Source organism: Tyto alba, unplaced genomic scaffold, assembly GCF_018691265.1.
Source record: "Tyto alba isolate M040663 unplaced genomic scaffold, T.alba_DEE_v4.0 Super-Scaffold_22, whole genome shotgun sequence".
Lineage (NCBI taxonomy): Eukaryota > Metazoa > Chordata > Aves > Strigiformes > Tytonidae > Tyto > Tyto alba.
Window position 1 is genome coordinate 31,277,121 of NW_024881296.1, and position 24,085 is coordinate 31,301,205.

At 40.6% G+C, this 24,085-nt stretch overlaps 1 protein-coding gene across 6 annotated transcripts in view; it reads right to left on the reverse strand.

Moving 5' to 3' along the window:
* AKAP7 (A-kinase anchoring protein 7) overlaps positions 1-5,933 on the reverse strand; it is an 85,578-nt gene extending 79,645 nt beyond the window's left edge. For 3 of the 6 annotated variants that reach the window (XR_006165608.1, XR_006165607.1, XM_042795983.1), the window contains exons 1-3: positions 5,623-5,925; positions 2,662-2,811; positions 1,466-1,611 (exon numbers count right to left, since the gene is read on the reverse strand). Coding sequence is in view for 4 of the 6 variants with exons in the window: in XM_042795983.1 (XP_042651917.1) it covers positions 1,466-1,611; positions 2,662-2,811; positions 5,623-5,785 (459 nt within the window). In the remaining 2 variants the exon portion in view is untranslated. Of the gene's footprint in view, positions 1-1,465; positions 1,612-2,661; positions 2,812-5,417; positions 5,520-5,622 lie in introns of those variants that run through there. The other 3 variants (XM_042795984.1, XM_042795985.1, XM_042795986.1) reach the window with 3 other exon arrangements.
* Between the last annotated feature and the right edge of the window lie 18,152 nt (positions 5,934-24,085).

Genomic DNA, 24,085 nt, shown 5'->3' on the forward strand with positions numbered 1-24,085 from the left:
AGTATTTTTCTGAACAAATTTCTTAAAACAAGTTTTGCCATTCAGGACGTTAAGCTAATGTGCAATAGATATCTAGTAAAAATCAGATCTGCAAAAATTAAAAGGTCTCTCATTACGAACTGAAATACTATCAGTAATTACCAGACACCCTCTGGCTATCATGAAACCAGGTGTCTTAACTCTAAATTCTGGCTAATGTTGCCTATACAAATTCCAACGTGTATTTTTCGGAACAACTCTACATCTAAGGCAAGTATAAACAAAACTTTTTAGCAAAGTCCTGGAATTCCCAAACGCTCTGAGATTTAATATAGTTGTCTGCAAATGATGTAAGACTAAATACATGACATATAAAAAAGCATGCATAGTTAAGACTTTTCCACTCAACCAGCCATTCATCATAGTAACGATTATGAGCAGGAATTCTCAATTTTCAGATTATATAACCCCTCATTACTCTTGCACTTGTTAAATCATGGAACAGATAGGAAGAAAAGTTACTTCAGAGTAAGATGGCACAAAAGATCTCCCACGATATTTGTGTCAGGCTATCCTGGATCTTATAAAACAGTCTCTACAATCTTCTTCACATAGTATGTTCTGAAGAATCAAAGACTGCACTGTCAAACCTACTTTGGTTTATTTTCATTTCAGATTCTCTTAATCTTTGACTCTCTCAGAGAACAGACAGTACAGATGTAGGATGAGATAAAATTCACCTGAGATAGCTCCTGGTATTAAAAAATAAATGGAAGTTTGCAAACGGCAGTAAAGTGTTGTGTTTAACTTTTTAAACATAACGCGCCTGCTTTCCTTGTTTGCAGACACAAAAGATATCAAAGCCCTACCAGAGACAATCCACAGCATGTAACACATTATTCTCATTCACTCTCTAAATGAGACAACACGTGCTAATTACAAAAAAATGCATTTTCTTAAAGAGCTCTTTGTACTTCTTGAATTCATTTGAACAACAACTCACTAAAACAATAGGTTGCTTGAATTTTAAATAAGATGATCAGTTTTACTGGAAAATGTTAAACTACAAACTGCCTAGCTAAAACAGCAACAGATCCAAATTTAAATTCCTATCTATAAGGAGAGCTAAAAATATTGCTAGGGATTTTCTTATTAAATTGAATAGGAACGTTTCTCCTCCTTATTCTAAGTAAATGACAAAAGAAGCAATACTGGAACAGTACAGAGGGAAAATTTAAACTAGCTTAAATTAATGTGAAATCCATTAAGACTGACAAACTGAATAAAAAGATAAATATTTTTCCTCTAGTCTTTTCCAAATAAGCAATTTTATTCACAAAAATGTTATATAAAATAATGTTTCTCTTTGAATAGACTGCTAATGTTCCTTTAAAAGTACCTGAAAAAAATTGTTTTGCTCAAGACCAAACACCATTCTTATAAACACATACAGCTGTTGAAGTATTAGTATAATAAAGAATATCACCTCTGGATTAGTAATTGGAAGAGAAATAAAATAATTGGGCCGATACTGTTTATTCTTTTTCTTCTTTCTCTCACTGCCTTCTTCAATTTCTCTTCCAGTAGTCCTCTTTCTTTTCTTTTTTATATTTATTTCAGAGGTTGCACGCACTGAAGAAAAAAAGAATTTCTTTCAGCATACAGACAAATCAAAACAAAGATACACTTAGTATCATGCCAACAGGAGCTGGACTTCAGTCAGCCAACTAGAGCATGTCTTCCCAGTCATCTGATATGCCCACGCTCTGAACAGTCTGACTGGGATCCTACCCCAACCTGAATTAACATAGTCATACAAGTGGAGTACCATACGTGAGCTAACAGCCTACATCTCTAAGCAGGGCTTACAGACTGCTAACATAGACACACAGCTTCCAAACTACTGTGTTTCATTCATGTGCCAACTGACACGGCACTGTAATATGCCTACAAATTGTCTACACTTGAACATGGACATGACTTTAGAGCAAAAGGGCCAATATTAAGTTTCAAATATACCATGCATGCTGTATTTTGAAATACAAAACACAGTAATACATAGGATTATTAAAGGAAAAAGGTTGTATTAGACTAGGACTGGCCAATCTATAATTCAAGGACCAAAGCTAACCCAGAAGAAAATTTAATTCAAGCCTTATCTACTCTCTACCTTCTCCTTTCCCAAAGACACCTTCCAACACAGTGAAAGAAAAGTGCATGTCCTCAATTCTTCCTTTACACCATTTATTATTTTTCTTCCAACTTATTTCCTCAAGACCCTCTCCCTCCATGTGGCCTGATACATACCCATAGGCTGACCAGGCTGCAGACATCCACTGTCCAATTAGAGGTGCACTTCCAGCCCCGTGCTGGGAATACCCATATTGGTAGATAGCTCATAAAAGCCACCATGTGAGAAGTGCATATACAGTAATGTGAATTGACATACAAGATGTCTTTATTCTGCAGCTCATTGCTGCAATGGATCACAGAATGGTAAATTTTTAATATGCTCAAGTATTTGCACAACTGAGTACTAATAAGAGGCTCTGGACTGGATCCTGTTCGCCCGGGGCCTCTGCTCCATTTGCACAGCTCACTTCTACATGCCAACAGGTAGGTCCAAGAACTGAGTGTGTGATGTGTCTGTGCTTCCACACTACTTCTGTTTAATACACTTACTAATAAATTCATCTTCAATATCTGTGTCGATGAACGGCATTTCTGCCATCAGAGATTCTACCGAATCAGCAGAACATGACTCTTTGCTCTGTTGTGTCCTTTTCTCACTCTCTTTAAAGATCTTCTTTTGCTGTACATCTTCCAGCTCATCTGTAATATATTTAAAATAACACACTGGGTCTTAGTTTTTCATATAAACAGCTAAGAGACATTATACACAACCAACATATCAAGTACACATTTCTCTAATGATCAGCAAATGAATATTGACATACAACCCCCTCAAGAATGCTGCTCTTCTTCCTTGTCAATATATCAGCAAAAATACTTCAATGCTTTATGTGAAAGAGTGAAAAAAAAGGAAGTTCAGGCTTCTGTATTTAGTAACTTATGGTCTTGTTTGGTTCTAAGTAAATGTAATTATGTGCAAAAAAAAATAAAAAAAGATACTTATAACCGAGCATGACAAAATAAAGTCTTGAGACATCACATAAAGTTTACTTTAGGTAACAGTAATGGCATATGAAATTCATTGCAAACAAACATTGGCAAATAATTCCAATATAAACACACTGAAAATGAGGCACAAAGGAGGAGGAAGGGAATCCTACCATCCCACATATAACAGAGTTGCCATCTGACTATATCATTCAGGAATTAGATGATTATTCTACTCCTGCATCTCCCACACAGCAGAGCACATAATAGACAGCAATGATCTAAACTTCTCATTCTAAAAACTGACCCTTAGTATTTAAACTAAAGGAGTCATAAATTAAAACTCATCTTGCATGTATAAAGATATACATGAAGTTCTACCTCAGACTAATACCACAATGACAAAATAATCTCCACTAACAAGTTTTTTAAAATGTCTTTTTCCCCAAGAATACGAAGTATGAACCATTTCTTTAAGTCTGCTTCATGTTTCTGCATCAGTAAACTCTAATATTGGTATATTAAGTTATACTTTAAAAAATTAAAGAGTAAAATCTTCTCTAGCAGAAAAAATGTGCACATAACCCGGCGTCCAGCAATATTCTTTTGGGGCAACTCCACAATGGGATTACTGTAGTGGAAGAAGCTTTATGTCAGAATTGCAGTTTATCCCAGGACAGTTCATTACTACAGACAACAGTCTTTCAAAGCTCCTCTTGTGAACAGTGCAGATAGTCCAAATCTGGCCCAAGGGAAAAATCTGGCAGCAAAAGTGCATATTATGTTCTTGTGGCATGCAAAGCTACACTGAACGTATAAAAATCAATATTACAGACTCAATCTCGATTATTATGACCCTGTGGTGTTTCTCACATATATCAATTTATGCTAGGGAAGACAAGTAAAAGAACAACCTGATTAAATGCCAATTCACTCCAGCCTAAAGTAGGGAGGCATAAATCACTCTGTGGTGGGTGGTCTGACACCTAACTTTATCCTGGAGGCTATTAAAAGGAAACAAAGTACTCAGATTTGTTGCTTCTTCCCCTTGTAGACACTTAAGAACCATGTACAACAAACAGATGTTAAAGCAACATTTGCTCTGTCTGCTCAACAAGCAATATACTTCTGCCACTTTGAAAAATTCTGTCTGCTCACAGTAACAGATTGGCATAGCAAAAGCACAGCTATTGATTAACAATGCCCTTCTCAAATCAATTAGCTGAACTGAACAGGCACTGCTTCTAAGTTCCACAGGTTGTGCCCCTAGCAAAAAATTCCACCCCTCACCTTTTCTGAAATATTTATTAAGGAAATCAGCAACAAAATTCAATAACTCTGTTCTAGTTACTAAACCAATGTGAAAACAAGCTTCTTCAAACTGCTTGACATAGTGCTGATAATCCGAGACCTAACAAAACCAGCTTCCATAGGAACTCCTTGACCACCAAGCTATTATAGGATAAACTCTTTTTTCCTAATTACATGCTTAATTATATTAGCCTGAATTTCATATATGAACAGGTGTATACATAATTCCCATATTTGTGTTTAAGTGGCTGCTGATCTCCACCAGTATTCAAATCTGTTGCAGCTAAAAAAAAAAAAATTATACACCTAGCTCATAAAGGAGAGAACACAAAAATTAGGAGCAATAAAACATATTTGATTGCACTCTGCTCCCAGCCCTCTTCTCTCCATACTCAGATTATAGTTTCAGATAATCTTTTATTATTTGACACCTACAGATCACAGTGAGATTAGGTCTTCAGGCACTGCTCCCTGTTTAATACGTTTATGTTCCTACGTGCAATAACAAATGAATCCTTTGGAGACAATTTAACTGCAAGCTACTGTAGATGGTCTTACTCTTGAGGCATTTTCAACCTCTGGTGCTGGCACTAGTGTTTATAGTCAGAAAACTCAAAAAGCTTACAAAAGACCGAAACTTTGAGGGAGAAAACAAACAACAACAACGGAACAAAAAAGCAGCTTTAGTCTTCACAGCCAGGTCAAATGCTTACACTGACTGCAAGCCTGGGGACAGAGCGGGGCAGGAGGCAAAATCAAGGCAGAAGGTTTTTAGCAACAGCCCACGATTAGGTTGAATCATTTCCCCCTGCGATCTCTACGGCGCCTGCTGCGAAACCCGCCTCCTTCCACCCGGGACCTGACTACGTGCGCACAACCCGCCGTGTTTACCGCCGCTCTGCCCAACGGCGCCGTGGAACGCCTGACGGACACCGGCACCGCCGGGCCCCGCCGCCGCCGCCCCTCCTCTCCCTCCCTCCCTTCCCTCCCTCCCTCCTCCTCCTCGCCGCACATCCCACACGCGGCCCAGCGCAGAGGCCCCGCGGCAGCGGAGGGCGCCCGCACCGCGCCGAGCGAGGCCCCGCGGCCAACACCCGCCCCCGCCGGCTCCTCAGGCGCCCGCAGCCGGCGGGGGGAGGCGGCCGCGGGGCCTCGCAGGCGCCGGCCCTCTCCTCCCCCCCACGTCGCAACACCGCCCTGCCGCCTCCTCACCGCGCTCCGGGGAGGTATCCCCGCCGCCACCGAGCCCCGCCGCCGGCCGCAGCGCCATCGGGCGCGGAAGCGCGGGCACGGCCCGCTGCGGGAGGAGGGCGCGGGCCGGCGCCTGCCGCGCCGAGTAAAGCGCCGGGAGAAGCCGCCGCAGCAGGCGGTGCATGCCCGGTTAGGGCGAGCAAGGCCGCCCGGCGGGAAGTCGCGGGCCGGAGGGGATGGGGCGCAACCGCCGCGCCCCCCCCCGGGAGAGCTGGCGGCGGGAGGGGGAACTACAGTTCCCAGCGTGCTCCGCGCCGGGCATGGCGGGAGGGGGCCCCTCCTTCCGCCTCGTGCGCCGGGTGATGGCGGTCTGTGGCGGAGGCCGCGCGTTGGCGGTGGAGGCGCCTGGAGGGTGTCCCGACCCCCGAGAGTCGGGGTCGCGTGCGTTGCTTTCACTCAGCGTTTTAACGAAACGTGGCTGCCGGAGTGCTTGTCCCACAGAAGGGCTGCAACCAACCCGGAGCGGCTTGGGCTGGCGTCTCCCCAAAACGACCAGTTGTAGCTTAGGGCTGCAGTCCTGCTCTAAATTTGCTCTAAACTCCTGCCTTCATGCAGCCCTCTTCCGCAGGCCCAGGCCCCCCTGACCGCCAGCACTAACACCCCAGCTCTGGCTGTAGAGTCTCCTGTTGGGCATCAGCCCCTGGGGTGTACACGGGAGAGGCAGCTCCTCGGAGGCATGGAATGGGGGACGCTCTTTTCCTGCTTAAATAAAGACTTGGTGCTGCTTGGAAGCCAAATCTTCTAGCCACGTTCTGTGGGAGAAGCCAAGCCAAATGTCACCTGGTGCTTTTGCGCATAGGTCTGTGTGTATAGACCAGATCGGAGGGAGTTGTTTGTTCATACAAAGATTCCTACTTTCATTTTTAAAGAGAGTAGGGATGGCAAAAGCAAATAAATAGGACGGCTGTGATAGGGAGGAAGCTGCATGGCTGCTGGATATTGGAAGCTGAGAGATGAATGAAAAATGAGAGCAGTTTCTATATTTGGCTTCTCTGTGTCTTCTCTTTCTGGGAGACAAAGTCTGTTTGGAAATACTTTACCACTGTTTTGACCAATTTCATGCTGTGGTTGCTTTCACTGTCTTTCACACAGTATTTTCATCTGTGTAGACTTGTGGATATCAGACCAAAGGCTGCATGTGACACTGAAGTCCAAGTTCTGCAGGACCCAAGGGGAACTTTAGGGTGAGGCTGCTGAAAGTTTTTCTTACTATACACATTTCATCTGAATATCAGTTATCGTTTGGAGACTAAATCCCTCTCTTCCTGTAGTACTGTGTCCAACTGTGGGGCCCTCAACATAAGAAATACATGGACCTGTTCAAGTGAGTCCAGAGGCCATGAAGATGATCAGGGGGCTGGAGCACCTCCCTTATGAGGCCAGGCTGAGAGAGTTGGGGTTGTTCAGCCTGGAGAAGAGGAGGCTCTGGGGAGACCTTATAGCGGCCTTCCAGTACTTTAAAGGGGGCTCCAGAAAAGATGAGGAGGGACTCTTCATCAGAGAATGTAGAGATAGGATGAGGGATTAATTATAAGGAAGAATTATTTCCAGTGAGGGTGGTGAAGCTCTGGCACAGGTTTCCCAGAGAAGTTGTGGCTGCCCCCTCCCTGGGAGTGTTCAAGGTCAGGTTGGATGGGGCTTTGAGCGACCTGGTCTGGTGGAAGGTGTCCCTGCCCATGGCAGTGGGGTTGGAACTAGGTGATCTTTAAGGTCTCTTCCAACCCAAACTGTTCTATGATTCCTAGCCTGTAAGGCTTGGCAAGTAAGATACTTCCATAAAAAAAAAAATGATTCCAAGGAGTTCTAGATCAAATACTGGGAGAAAATTTTTTGGTTCAAGTGTATTTTTAAATATATGAATTTAAAACACAGTTTTAGGTCTGAAACTGCTCCAATCAATTAAGTAGGTGTTTTGCAGAAATCTTCAACAAGAAAATGCTAGAAAAAACAGCTCTGTCTGTACAGTTGACAGAGGAGTCCAATGCAATGTTTAGATAAATTAGCATTTAATAGTCCTCTTAACAATTGAAAACAATGCATTTTTAGTGGAGCTAAAATTGTATCTAACCAATACCCACTAGCCTAGCACTAACATGTAGATGTATTCTTTGGGTTCATGATGTGCCTGACTGAATATACTATCTCCAGGATGTGGGGAAGTGAGAAATTAAAAGCACCTTAGCTGGAGTGGGTTACAGTTACCATGAACTCTCCCTACAAGTCACAAAAGTGGTGTTGGAGGAAAATGTTCAGTTGAGGACTAGAAAGCTGAAGTAACAAGATGTGATTTTTCTGCCTGCCCAAATACTGCACAAGTTTCATAGAGGTCACTGACCTGGTGCTTGGCAGAAACTGGTTTTCACTACTGCTTAGGTTTGGGCTAAAGCCAGCGCTTTATCAATTTTCTGTGGCCGTGCCTTTATTAAAGGGAGTTTCTGATTAATCTCTCAGTGGTACAGTTGTCCCTTTGAGGAAAAAAAAATCACATAATGACAGCTGTGTGACGCTGACAGAACAAGGAAGCAGAGTCAGCTCTACAAATTTATATGCTTACACAACTGCACTGCCCATGCCTGTTAGCTTTTCACCCACCTTACTGTCTCTTAATCCGCCTTCTAAATTCAATCAAATTTAGTAGAGAGTGAGAGGATTCAGAAGTATGATATTCCCACACCGTTCCTGAAAATGAGTGGTTTGGGAGAAAAGAGAGACTCATTTAGCTCTCAGGTGAAGGAGAGAAGAAACAATGCTGTGCGTATGTTTTTCCATGAAACTGTGGTTGGCCATGAGTGCTGGTCAGTTCATTACACGATAGGTCATGGTATATATTATCAATACATATTAAGTCTTATCTTAGTCAAGCAAGAGATATGGGGGAGCTGTGGGTATTTGGGACATGACTCACTGTGGGAGGTTAGGAAATAAAGGGGCAGGAACGAGATGTGTTACAGGGAGGCCTAAATATCAGAAGGGGATATTGGGATATTGTGTAGAATGTGGGAGGGAGTTGAAGGTATTGTAATGGGAGGGCATGGAGACTATAAGGGAAGCTTGGGTTACTGTGATAAGAAGGGAGGACATACCTGATACAAAACCAGGCTTCATTACTGATACTTCTGATACAGCAACTTGTTTTCTGATGAGTGAAGAAGAATGGACTGTGATCTGGTAGTACTAGGAGATTTGCTAGAGGAACAAAAAATGTGAGTTGCAGAACTACAGATAATGGAATATGAGAGGTAGAGGAGTGCCTGGGATAAAGTAATTTAATGCAAAGATCAAAAAGCAAATAGGCTAGAGTTTCTACAATAACTAGTATAAAAGGAAAAAGTTCATGACGATGCTATCAGTTGTATTCAATGAATGGAAACTACATTTGATTGGCATGTAACATTAGTATGAAGATTAATGTGAAAAGCAATAATGTAAATGGATATTTTCATGGTCTGATGATCACAGGCAGTTCATTTAAATTGCAGAAGGAGGGAAGAGAACAGTGAGAATCAGCTGAAGAATTAACTAATTACCCAGAGCATCAGTTATTTGCTTGCTACGCTCTGAATAGCAATCTGTTCCGAGAGACATTGGCTAAAGATCCGCATAGACACTCAAATGCTATTAATGTCAAGGTTTTGTTTCAGACACTTCCAGGTTCCTCCAGGAGTTTTGAGGAATGATGACTGTTGGGTAGAGAGAGGATTCACCTAACAAAGTGGGGCATGAATATCTTTGCCAACAGGCTTGCCAGCCTCATAAGGAGGGCTTTAATATAGGTTATTGAAGGATGGAGAAGCAGTCCCATCAGAACCTAAGCTGGAAGAGATCTGGAAGAGATAGAAGAGATGTGCTGACAGAGAGGTAGTGGTAGGTAATGGGAAACCAGATGCAAGATAGCATGATGGCATGGGCTGTCCCCCTCTCCCTGAGCAAGCAGCAGGCCTGGAGACCCACCCCATGTTCCTGCACACAGACTAGCGTTTAGGAGGACCTCAACAGGCTGGAGAAGTGGAACAGCAGATGCTTGCTACATGAAATACAACAAAGACAAATGTAAAATCTTGCATCTAGGACAGATGGTTTTTGGCAAAAGTGTCTGGAAGCACATCTGCACTAAGTTACAGTCCATGACATTTTTTACTAACTTGGACTCTGCACTGGGTGTTATTATTAGGGTGTAATCTCTAGCTTGAACTCCTACAGCCATTACTCCCCGAAAAACGCAATTGTTAAAGCTAGTTCCTTTACCCATTTGCCCTGCAAATTGTATCTCATTGGCTAGTTTTAATATTTCTTCTTAAATACTTGAAGCAGCAGGGGTAGAATATGCTTTCCTGATCTAATTTTTCCTTTCACTTGTCAGCACAGAAGATCCACCAGAAGTTATCTAAGTAAATCTTCATTCTCCAGCAAAGTTACATCATCCTTCTATAGTCAACAAAACCAGTCTTCCTTATGTTGCTCCACCATCAGGTTAAAAGACGCTATTAATTTCTTTACCTTTGTCTCAGAAGCACAAATTCCATCAAATAATGCGATATACATCACTCCAGTTTCCAAATTGTAAGGAAACTAGAATACAGATAATATTATAGAATACTTCTACTACTTGATTTTTTGCAATGTGAGTAGACGGCTTTCTTTCTACTAAATGTTTATACGCACACAAACAAAACTGTAAAATAAATAATAACTTTAAGTGATTTTAATTACTACAATCTTGTTTCTCATATTCTTTATATGTGCAATTTGGATTTAAGCAAAAAGTTGCATCTTCTGGAGAGCATTAAGCACGGCAGTCTTCACAGTGAAGACACCATTCAGGTTGATAGGAAACTTTCACAGATCTGCAATCTGAGAGACTGTACACTGAAGTAAAAGCACATTTCTCTTTTATGAACTTTACTAAACCCACTGGACTTTTTCGATCCAGAGGTCAAGTTAGGTTTGATCTGGAATCTCCAACTTCCTGGAGCTGTTCTTATTTTCTGACTGAAATAGAGAGTCTTTAAAAAGTATGTGCAGGGGAAAAGTGGAGAGAAAGAGTTTTACTTAAAAAGACGACACTGCCTGCAATTAAAAAACAGACTGATTTTCAATGCATTGAAGATTGCCAACTACAGGCGGAAGTCATACAGCTGAGACACTAGATCCTGCATTCCTTGAGTGAAAGACACTTTACTGGGAGTCTTAGGCAAGTAAAGAATGCAGTTCTGAATCCAAAATTCATATTATTCCAGATGTGGGTGGGGGAAATACGTATGTACTGACTGAAATGAAAAATCTTGATTCTCAGCTGCCTATCTGTTGTGTTTCTTGCTCTCCTCTCCCCTCTTGCTCTTCTGTCTGTCTGTCCCTTCAGCCACAAGCTTGTTTCAGCTCTGGCTTCCTTCTCAAGCTCCAGGTATTGCACAAACACGCTCTTTTTTATCTATGCACTTTTTGTAAAGTTAGGATGTCTGTGGAATGGGGCAATATCTTTCATGCATGTTTGCAGAGCACAAAGTCCAATTAAAAAGAAACACAGCTAAGCTCCTTAATGCCAGAACATAGTACAGTCCTTCCTGAAGTTCAGATCATCACTCTTACCTCTGCACGCATTGCTGGTGCGTGCTTGCCATTCTTCCCAAGAGTAGCTGAGATACTAGTTCTGGTAGCTGAAGCACTACCAAAGCTTCAGCCAGTTGCTCATTTAGCCTAAGATGTGAATGTACCTGCCCTGGGACTCTTCAGGAGTCAATAAAAACAGAGGCTTCTCCAGAGGGAAATTGTAATTCACGTAATAAGAGTTGTTCTAGAGATACTTTTCTCTCTCCATGGACAATAGAGATGGCCAGAACAACTGTGCTTGTGTTCTGCTTAGGCATGTTGGTTAGAAGGCTCAAATTGAGTGAGATGAATCAAGGCCTGAATTTTGTGATCACCTGGTTCAGAATGAGGAAAAAAGCTTTATGCTTTGGCCCAATATTTCAGGCTCTGCTAAGCCTCTTAGAGCCCAGATAGATTCATCATCTACTCCCTAACTGGAAACACTTGTGTCAAAACAACCTTTCTCAAATGTTACACTAACCCTCATCCAGTTGGAAGAACCTGATGATGACTGTGGCTAACACTTCAAAGTTCAAATTCAAGCAGTGTAGGTTCTGGGACTCTGCCAAGTTAGAGCCTACCTAGGAAGAAATAATTAAGCAGTGTTGTTTTATGTTTCACATGAATTTTGAAATTGATTTACCCCTGGTGTTGCTGGGCCTAACTGTGCAAAAAAATCCCACCCACTGCTTTCACATCAGCAGTCTCTTAAGATGACTGTTTATATTTAACCAGAAGTATAAAACAAAAAACCAGTGATGTTCAAAATACCTTTCCTACGAACTATTCAGAGAAACAGTAACTTATTGTTTGAAGGAGAAGAGGGTCCCTGACCTAAACAGAAATGAGAGATCTCGGTTCTAGTGCTGTTTTAGCCGCCATTCACACCTAGAGCAATGTGATCTGGCATCCAGTTTCTGTCACTGAAATCTCTTAACAGTTATTGGATCAGTCTGTATGTACTGCTCAGAGGGTATTCACCATCTCTTTGCTGACAGTGGAGTTTCCTGATCCTCTTCTTGAGGCTCAAGGTTTTAATGTATCAAGTCACAAGGACAAACCAATTTAAAGCTCTCTTATTTACAATCATTATTTTAACTTGTGTCCACATTCTATTATGTTGACAAAGCATGAAAAAGGAAAGAAATACAATTAAACAAAAACACATAAACACATTCTGGCTAATGGAGAGAGAGACAGGTTTTAATTCTCCAGCTTAGCACATTGCTGTCTTTAATAGTTGATCTTTTACAGTTCTTATTCAATCCTGCAGCTTTTGCTGATCCACATTCAATTCACATTCATTCATACAGTAAATGTGCTGCAATAACTGAAAGGGAGGAAACCATTTACATTTCTGCTGGTAAAACTGACTTTCAGTCCAGGGTAGAACAGTGTTTTCAGCACCCTTATTGAAAGGACCGGATTTGGATCATTTTGTCAGGCATCCAGTCTGTCTCCGTAAGCCAGCATGTGCCCATTACAACGTATCTGTGAAAGTGGACTAACAGCTGTTTAAATACAGTTAGTATAAAGTGAAAAGAGGGTGGGGAAAATAATCTCCCCAGGGCTTCAGAAGAACTAGTTTATTGGATCTGATCACAACAGCTATTTGGTCTTACTGCAAGAACTTGTACCTATGTAGGAGAGAAGAAAAGTCTTATTTTTAATCTAGTTTTGAAGTTTCTGAGTGATTTTCATTTTAAGAGTAGAATTTGCCAACTTTTTTCTATGTAAGAAAATCAATCTACAGCTTAAAAGTCATGAAAGTGGCTTACGCATGTTTTGAAACACTAAAAGGAAGGAGCTCATGCATACAGTAAAATGTGCTCTGTTGGGAACTCTACTTTTGGTGGGCAGCCAGAGAATCAATTAATTTTTCTGACACATAATTCATACTCAGTTCAAAATATTTCAGTATCAGATATGCTTGCATTCAGTTTTGACCAAATGATCTGATAACTTCTCATGTAACATAGCATTGAGACATGACTGCTCTCTTTCTTTCTAATTTGCACTGGGTCCTAAAAACTTCATCATCATTATTTTGAGCAAAACAGATAAACATCAAAACTGCAAATAATAGGCAAATTGAAAAGAGGAGATGAACAATACTATGGGACATGTAGTTGTCTTTCTGATGTGTCTTGGCACAATGGCATCTACAATCCTAAGAACAGACTTCCTCATAGTGTGGCTGGCTGAGACAGGTAAGCTGCATGGAGACTTTCAAAAAGGGTGAAATCATACCCAGAAAAAGCTTGCTTTATGGTTTTGGGATAGTTAGGAAGGCAATAATAGGATCCCTCACTTGAGAGGCATTCAGTGAAAGAAGTCATGTTTTCCTGCAGTGGTGTGATATGTCCAGGACCTGTTCCCTTAACTGAAGAGGAGCAGGGCCTGCAGAAGAACAAGGGGAAAAGAAGGAAACTGAGTTGCCAAAGGAAATGTTGAGCTGCACTTTTGTCAAATCTATGTGTGGATATACAGCAGACGTTACCAATTATGTACTGTATTTGGAGGACTCTAGAAGACTCATGGGAAGTACCACTAATGACAGTTAATTTGTCATATCCATGCATTAGAATAACAATTAGGGAGGTTTCAGAGCAAGAGAGAATGATTAGACGGAGCCCACTGACTTCCCATGACAACTGGCAACCTAAGGGGCCTTTGTACCTTTGATAAGAAGTCTGTATGTGTTTGCTTTTCTAGATGTTACATGTCTTACCCATTCAGCTCCAGGCTCAGTCAGTATGCTGTTTACATTTGCCATCTAAATTTTTCTAAAACTGCATGTTCTACAGTCCAGTTTCTGCTGAAACTGTTTTCACCCAAGTGTCAAATGACCCAAGTCCCATAAACAAGACTCCATCATTATTCTTAGTGGCTAGTTAACATCTTTCAAATCAAGTGGTCAGATTTCTCTCACTGAAATCTTGTTTCCCTTGCTTTTTTATGACAACATTGACTCATGATTCTCCCATTTTTCAGCATTACCTTTGGAAGATTTCTTACTCCTTCATCCCGTTCTGGATACCCTTCACTTCTTACCCTCTTTCATCTAAAGCACAAATTATCATCTTTACCAAAATCACTCTCAGGTTTTCCTCTCCTTCATATGTATTTCCTTCTTTTCAAATTAAGACCTCAGCCTGTCTTTGACTGTCAATCTGCCTATGAGTATCTTGTGTTCAGCCCACGTATAACATCATTAAACACAGTTCGTCCTCCCTCTCCATACTCCTTCAGTCACCAGGAGCCACAGCTTCCTGCCCATCATTGAGTACCTACCCCATAGACATTATGTTTGTCTCAAACCTCTCAAGGCTTTTCTCTCAATCTGGTGTAAGATATGTCATGCAGAAGTTAACATTTTATCTAAGATAGAGTCTTGTCAATGTAACCTGTAATGCTTTCTGCTGAAATCCTCGTGCAGATCTTTACCTTACATCTCAAGTACTGAAACATCCCTTTTTGTGGCCTTGTCAAATACAATTTTATTACTCTATGCAGTAATTTAGAGAGTCTTTGGACTTTCTAATTTTCTAGAATTCCAACTTTGGCAATATCACCTGTCTTTAAATTCCTCCACAGCTTCTGTATTTTAGCAAGCAGCTTAGGTGTCATGACTTTCATTCTTTATGGCTGATGCATGTCTGCCTTAATTATCTTTTGTTTAATGCTGAGAGGGTTGATTCTTTTTCTGAAAGGTTTGTAACTTAATTTCTAAACAGGAGCTATCAGTTGTGCCTGCACAGCTCACGAGAAACATAGTCCAGATTTTAACAACTGGTCTTGGGTACTGGAAGCTGGACTGCTGTGTTACTGTGGCTGTACCTCTGGATGAATATATTGTGCTTCTTAGCTGGGTAAACAGCCGAAAGAGAATACTGCACTAATGAATTTGTTCTGCTTCCAGTGCCATGTTAACTCATTCAGAAGCAGCTCAAATATCTGTGCACATCATTACATTAGTACTGTGCAGACATAGAATCCATGTTTCTTCCTATGCTCCTTCTTTTTGGAAAAAAAAATCAGTCAGCAACGGCAAAACTACTTTGTTGTTCTCCTTTAAACTGTTATTTGCTGTGATATTGTGAGAAGAAAAATCCCAAACAACAACAATAATCCTTACAACTGCTGAGGTAGTAATGCACTAAGACAATCTTCTAAGCTGTTTAATGCTGGTCTTACAGCTCTCTTGTATATATCCCTGTCTTTCTATCTCAGATGGAGTTTTCCTGCTTTAAAACTAAATAACCAACCAACAACAAAATCTGTCTAATGAAAACGAGTCAAGAAAACTTCTTGTTTGTGTGATAAGTACCATCAGTTCAAGCCTTGACAAAAGAGCTGATATCCCTTCATAAACCTTTAAAATCTTATTTTAAATTACTAGTGGATCACTTCAAATAGAACCCATAAGAATTCCAGTAAATCATGTGTCATAAAATACACATCTTCCTGCAAACACATATTCCTGAATCTTTTAAAGTATTTTCCTCCAAGTATATTTCCTATTGTTGACTTCTGAGTGACTCATTGCACCCAGTACTGTTGAAAATGATCCAGTTTAACTACATGAGATGACATCTATGTTGGTGGAAATCCAGGATGTAAAGCTGTAATAAAATCTGTACCAGAAGGAATTATCTAAATAATGATAAAGTCCTTTATATTTTATTTAATTCTGCTTTTTTGAAAGGGGCATTTTTATATTATTTCCCTGATTTACAACACAAAAAAGAAGTGTGTATGTTGGCTCTCTACAGTGAGGACTCTAGAATATTTAACAAGTCCTTTCCAGACAAAAGGGGTATATGCTTACTGTGATCATGCTGGACACAAATGGGTTTTTTTGTGATTCTCCTCTTGCTGGCAAAGGGTGGTTAAATCTCTCTGCTTCTTGCTAAACAGTTACTACGAGACTACTACTGAAAAGAGACAGTAGTTTTTGGAATACCAGGGCAATTTCTGCCAAAAATACTGTCCCCTTATGATCAGAAAAAAACACTGTTGCTGTTGTGTTCCTGCTTTCACTCATAGACTGTACATGCCTAACAATGAGTAAAAGTTGAGCACAAATACATTTAACTGTGTTAGCTTATTACAGTTTCTTGACTATGTTGAAATATCTGGGTATAAACCAGAAGATAAAGTATCTAAATAAGTTGTTTGGAAAATGTATTTAATGTATTTTTCCTTACCAAAAACTATCTTGTGCTAGTTTTTACATGCCTTGCTACTGAGTGTTTATTGTGAGAGTTGCTCTACTCTCCTTACCGAGGGAAGAGGTATTTTTGCCAGAATTAGGACTTCATGAACAGGTCCTGTACATCGTGAACCAGCACATGAAAGGTCATTAGGAGCTGACTGAACATCGTGCACAGAGGCTGACAATTCTTTTTCTCTCTCTTTGTGTATCCTGCCTGCACCTGATTTTTCTCTTGTGTATGTGAAAATTGTATTTTTGATACTGCCAAGTTGTTTACATTTCTGGTTATCACATCTCTGGCTGCACTGTTAATGCCAATTTTATGGAAAATGGGTCACGATCTATATTAATTGACACTGGTGTAAAAAAAAAAAAATCACACCAGCAAGGTTTAAATACTTATATAAAATACTTGCCTAAACAATGAATGTAAATGTAGGCACAGTAGAATTAGAAGTTTTTTGTATCCTAACAAATTTCTGAAAAGATTGGTCCAGTTAAATCTGGAGCAACATTAATTTCATCTTTTGGTCCTTTAATAATTCTTTTTCCATAATTATGATTGGAATTTGTAGTGGCAAGGGAGATTCTACCCACAGATAATGTTTCACAGGTTTTACTGCTATCCTAGCACAGTCACAACTACTGGAGTTTATTCAGTGCCAAGATGTTGAATTCATGGGATATTTTACTCCTGATGTCTGTAGGGCCTGGATTCTTGCCCTTGCGCTCTGGCTGCACTAGATGAAATTCTATCCACTCTGCAGTAAAAGACAAACTTTCTAGTATCTTCAGTCAGGACAGAATTTCACACTTCAGGGGTAACTCAAAATTAATTCCCCTTTGGTAGCCGATCCACTTTAAGACTCCTTTTCTAGCTCCTTTCCACACTGCAGCTGTGCAAATTTGTCCCTGCACCACTGAAGTGGAATGTTGGGAAAACTTGGATTAACAATACCTTTAAAAAATTTAATTTGGGGGTTTTATTAGTCCCAATCATTTTAGCGAGCCACCTTACCCTAGGGTCCACAGGCAGCTCTGTTCACACAACCGATGCGTATGCAAAGCACAATGCAGATTTGATTGGGAGCAGCAGAACTGAGCCCATCGACTCCACTTGACTTGAACTGGCTTTGCTGCCAACAGGAATGCTACATGGATACGCAGCCTTCATGTGTAAAGTAGCTTGTACACAATGGGAAAAGGTGCCATGTTCTTTTCATGATACATGGAGAAGAAAACAAAGTTGAAATTTTGGGTAAGAAGACGGTGCTTGTTGGGCTTTTACTTATTACACTACTTACTATTTTACTTATTACACTGCTGTCATGAACAACATAACCAATGATCAGAGAACTGTGGTCAGAAGTACTGAGAATATAAAATATAAAAAACCATACTGGAAGCAGTTTGGTAGACTAGTTTCCTAAGGCATATGTGACTGCTGTCAGCCATTGCCCTGTAGCTTTTGAGGTCAGTGACCAATTATTTCAGCCATATGTGCAAGAGGATAGTGATCTTAAAGACAAATAACATCTTATAAGCTTTGTAAAAAAACCCCACAGTTGGCTAGAAGACAAAAGAAAATAATTCTTTAGTAGAGGGAAAGGTAGGCTCAGCTCTGCTACTGTCCTTTCTCCAGATTAGCCGCAGTCCCCACTCTCTTTTTTCTAGGGCAGGTACCACAGAAGACAGAGGAGGACCTGAGACCAATGCAGTGGGGAGGGAGATTGCAGGACCAAATGACACAGATTTTTACCAAACCAAACTCTATTAGCTGTGCTGCTCAGCAAAACATTTGTTGTTTTCTCATTAATGGCTACTGGACTTTTCTGACATGAGCACAGTTGAAAGCTCACTAGCTCAGGATTCTCTGGCAATGCAAATAAGTTGCTTGATTTTCCTTATGAGGTAAAAATAAAACCATTTAAAAAGAAGTAAAGAAATAACTTCCTAAACAGCTTGAAGGAAACAGGAGAAAAGACCTCCCTTTTTTCTGCTTTCTTCCTTACCGGATACAGGGCTCCCAATACCCGGGAGCATAACACCTATGAATGAGTGGAGCCTGATAGCCCATTTTTAATTACTGCCTTTATCTGCACTTCTGCAAAACAAACAAATGAATTTAAAAGCCTAAAGTTGGGCTTGCACAGGGAAAACCTAGGTGTTTGTAGGACTGAATTCATCACACTTCTCTCTGCACTGTTGTCTCTTTTCTTCATTCTGACTTTTGAATCTGCCCTGATGCCCTCATCTGACACAGCAACTACATCAGGGAGAGAGAAAACAGGATAGGCTTTCACTTTTGTCTGGCAGCACAAGCTTGCATTCTGTGCTTTGGAGGTTTTCAGAGGCTCTTTATTCCATGTAATGTTCCTGGAGTGGAGAAGCGTATCTTTTGTTCTTCCTTATAAAGGGATATTTTTATACACAAAGATATACAGTACACTGAATTACAAGAGTTTTTATGTATTGGATTGTGAGGCTTTAACACAGAAATTTCTGATGATTCTTTAATTCCGCTTTATCCAAAGCATTTAACTTCAAAACCTTTAAAGCATAGATGAATCAAAGCCTCAGAATCCATCCAACACATCAACTAATTGTAGTGACATCAAAACCAGAATGAGACTCTTAATTTAAACAGATTTCACTCCTAGCATGCTAAACATGCAGCCTGCGTGTATGTGCTAAGCTGTATTATCCCAGTATACATATGTATAGCTTTATATACTTTCAAGTAACTAAAATGAGAGTGGACAGATGTATATCTTCTCCACAAATAAAAATAATTCTTTTATGTTTAAGCATATCTCTTGTTGTTTTAAATGCAGCTTCCACATTTTTGCTGTGAAACGCTGTATGTCCAAAGTGTCGAAGCCTGTATAGACCTGATTCCTTTGATATCGTTTCCATATTAGATAGCCAGATGGTGGAGGGCGATAATGCTCTGTACTAATCACTTAGGAAGTCTACAGAGTGGTGCTTTGAGATTTAGACCCACAGCTACTGCCATCACTCTTTTGATGGGAAGCTGCCGATACTGTTCCAACCAATTGAATGTTTTTAAATATATCAACACTGAACAAATTATCTAAACAGGAAAAAGACTGATAAATACCATTCAGCAGTAATGAACAGAGAGTTTTGTCCAAAGGAAATAATTGCTTTTATAACGATCAGAGATCAACATGACATTATGCAATAGTATTTATACATATCTAAAAAATATTTTTGTTTCTTTATAGCCATCACAAATAGGAGAGAGATGTGCAGTGCTAAGTTACTTTACAAAGCAAAAAAAAAAAAAAAAAAAAAGGTTAAGAAGCAGAATAATTATCTCAATGAGTTCCTTAGGGTTTGATTTTTAATTCCACACTGATCATCTGTTCTGCCAATTTTAAGATTTTGTAATTCCAACAGATTAATCAGCAGAAACCTTTTTTCCTACAGCAATATCCATTTATGTAGAGGAATACTTTTTTGGATTGTGTTTATACCTTGAAAATACTTGGTTTCCTTTCTAAATGATGCATTGTTAATCTGTGGGCACATTTTATAGGAATGAAATGTCAGATGTGCCCATTCCTAGTGTCCTAGGTTTTTTCACATGCTTTATTGCTATAATATCTACATCAAAAAAAAGGAAAATATTTATCTGTGAATTTTACCTCTATCGTTAAGCCTTTTATAAAAACCCACACTGCAGGCTCCACTCCAGGCTAGCAACCAGAGGCTCTGGAAAAAGAGACTGGAGCAGCACTAATCAGCACTCAAATATGATAAGCAAGCAGACTAAACATGTAAACAAGTCCTGTGTTGAGTACTTTGTTTTGGTAGCACCGATTGTCATTTCAGTAGAGGAACAAACAACCCACTTCAGCCTATCTGGCTTATTAATTGTAGGACACTTTATTTAAATAGTAAAGAGAAAACACAAAACAATGTCAGGCAAAAAGGTTTGTAAGCCACTTCTCAGAACTGGTCTGCTCTAGCAACAATTTTCAAACATCAGAAATGTTTTACTCCATCCTTAGGGTAAAATGAGCATCTTTATTGTCCTAATATTTGTACAGCATTGTACCAATATTGCAAAGATGGTAGACTTCACAGAATCTACCTATTCAGCGTTATTTTGTCAGCACTACTGAAAAAATATTTGCTCAGAATTTCTGAAAATCAGGCTGTTTAACATCTGAGAACAGAAAACTAAAGAAAAATTATTTAAAAAATAATAATGTATCTTCTTAAGTCGATGTGTATTTTTCCTCTGATTATGTTTAGTAAAAATATATTAATGTGTTGAATGCCACTATTACATTGTTAATTAGATTCTTTTCTCCTATCCTAAATCCCTTACTTTGTATCATACTATGTATCATTGTAGACTTGTTAATTATATTACCATGCAATGTGGTATTTCATGATGCTGCCGAGTCAGCCTGAAGCCAGAAAGCCTGATTTTAACCTTGAATGACTTCATGGAGTTATTCTTAATGTACACTAATATATTAAAAAACAAACACTGGGTCATAAATTGTATAAAACCAGCCCTCAACGTATACTACTGTTGCAGCATGCTGTTGTGAAATGTAAGTGCGAAGTAAACAAAGCATTAAGGAATGTCTTTAAAATGAGGATGGTGCAGGCACATGGAGAGGAAGAACATGTAAACAAGTGTTGGAAAAGAGCAGATGTGTGCTGTTTAGACGCACAGGCAACTTGCCCAAGGGAAGTTTGGATTATTGAACTAACATGGCAAAGATACATAGTCTGTTCACATTTAAATCATAAGAGATTCTGTGCCTGTTGTGTTAAGAGTGTTCCTGCTACTTCTCTGAAGAAGTATGTGATTTCTTAGAGTATGCCATAGTCATGTATATGGGCAATTTACAGTTCAATTTGCCTAGAAATTTCCTCAGAAATGTTGGCAAATGCTGCGTCTAGTAAAAAATTCAACGGAATCAGGTTACAGAAGCCTCTCCAAGATTGCTTCAAGTCAACAGAAAAAAATGCTTCAAAAAAGACAACTTCAGTAGGTGTTACTGAATTTGCTTCCACAGATACAGCATCCCAAATACTAAACCTTTAGGTTTTTCTGAAAGCAGGGAAAGTTCGGTGCTGTCTTTACTGTATGCAGGTGGTCCTGGATATATTTTTTATTTGTGAGGTCAGCTTCCTATGACAGTTGTGCACCATAAACCAAACAACTGATGAAGTGGGGAGGGGAGAAAAGAGAGACAGGTAAAATCTCCAGACACTGGAGGAAGCAGTCCAGAGATTCACCGAACATGAAACTCACGTGACAACTTTCCTGACTTCACAATAGTTGTGATCCTAGTAACAAAATGGAATGGACTGAAGAGGAAACTTAGAATTTCATTCACATTAGGAGAAAAGAAAGATGTATTTATTTTGTTTCTATTTTAAGTCGATTTGTAAAAGACGATACATAAATTATGACAAGCCACCAGAGTATCTAGAGAAGGAGAAAATATATAGGAATAGAAGCAATTTGTCCATAGTGAAATTAGTGTTAGAGCTGAAGACTGTACAGCTATAATCAGCAGTTCATTGTCACAGAAGCTACTTTTCCATACGACTCAGGTTTGCCCCTTCTTACCACCGTCAGAATCTTCCCCACACCTTGTCTCTGCCACCTGGCGCACATATCATCACCCTGCTGAAGCTTTAACAGAGAGTAGGGGTTGAATACGGGGTCTTGCAGACAGTCAGGCAGGGAAAGGAAAAGAGGGAGTAGTCTGCAGATGGGATAGGTGGTGCAGAATGTGTTTTGGTTTGGTTTTTTTGTTTTGTTTTTTTTTTTTTTAAAAGGAGAAGTGTTTCATGTGGGGTGCCCTGGCTGGGCCCTGAAGGAGTGGATGGAGATGACTTTCCCCAGCAACGCCAGCTATAGTATTTTCTCCTCTTAAAGAAGGAGAACTTAAGAGGATTTGTAATGTAAGTGTTTGCGAGGTGTGCAGAACTGTTTGTGTGCACCTCCACGTGCCGCTAGCAGGCTCTTAGGAAGGCATTTGGTTACCCTTTGTCCCTGCATGGCCACCCCCCTTTCCTTCCCCATCACCTCACTGCTTCTCTCTGGGTCTTGCACTTCACACCCCACTGCTTGGCTCCAGCCCTTCTTGCTGAACTAGCGAAAACAGTTCAGTGCTGCCATCCTATGCACAGTGTGCCTTCTATGCACAGTGAGACTGCGGGCTGATGGAGTGGAGGGGAGAGGAGAGGGCCCACCACCCCCCTGGGTGCCAGGCAGCTTGCACGGTAAGACCAGAAGATGCTCAAGGAGCCTGGCAGAGGACTTTCCCAGTTCTCCTGATCTTGCCTGCAACAACTTGCCCTCTGGTTCATCACAGAAAAGTGGAGGAAAAGAGACAATATGATGGTGATGGGGAGGGAAGAGAGCCAACAAACAGTGAGATTAAAGGAACTCAGTGGGTCCTCTAAATTGCTCCTTTTGAATTAGTCAGGACCACTTTTCAACAGAGTCATGCTTGCCAGTAGACTACTAGTAGGCCTTACAAAAACAGGGTGACTGAAGCCTGCAAGAGCAGGGAGGCTAAGACTGTCAGGCTGCCTGTAGGATAGAGGCTTACTGATTTTATTTGAGAGACGGAGAATAAGTAATGCTGCTAGGCTGGAAGCCAAGCCACTAGAAAAGGGCTGTAGAGTAAAGGGGAATCCAGGCAAAGTCCCTGAACACCACCGCCTCCTGACAGATTTGTGAGAGGCTGCCATTGTGCGAAGAACGGCTGAATGTGCTGAGAGATATTTAACCTCCCTTTGCCAGGCTGTGAAAAACTGTTTGGCTATAAAGTATACATGCAGTATGCTGTATAAAACTGTACTATAAAGTAAGCACAACTTTATTTATACCTATTTTTTTATACCTGTACTAAGCAAAGTTGACAGTACATGAGATTACAGACCAAAGCTTGCCACGAGTTAAATTGCACCGGCTCTGCAAACAGTACATAAATATGCTATATGATACAGCAGAACGTCACTAATCCACAATAATGCAGGGAAGCCCCAGTGCAGATTAGTGGGGTTTGTGGATTACAGACTGGGAGGGCATTCGAGGGTAAATCAGCCACGTCTCACCCCAGAGTCCCCGTCCCTCTGCAGCCCCGGGGAGTCAGCGGGAGGAGCTGCGAGGGCCACCACAGATCTGCTCGGCTCCACGGGACGTCCCCAGCAACGTTCACGCTGCTGTCGCTTCTTTTTCAAGAGCTGGAGGGGGCCTGCTCTGAACAGAGAATTGCACTCCTGGTTTCCCTTGAATCAGTTTAAACACTTGGCACACACCTGCTGTGCAGACACATTAAATCAATTTAAAGGGAGGTTACTTTGTGCCTATGGAATTGGCAAGAAACTCTAACCTCCCCGGAGCACAGCTCGCATGGATACACCTTACTCTGTGTGTGCAAGTCAGACCCTGGATGCAGAAGTTAGTTTGAGACTTTCTGGGCAAAAGGGTAGTGACATAAACAAGTATGTTTTGTGACTATTAGTCTTTGGTTTTATATATGTAATGGCTATTTCCACTCACCCAAACGCCAACAGCGCTGCCTAATTCACATGAATCTAAAATTACATATA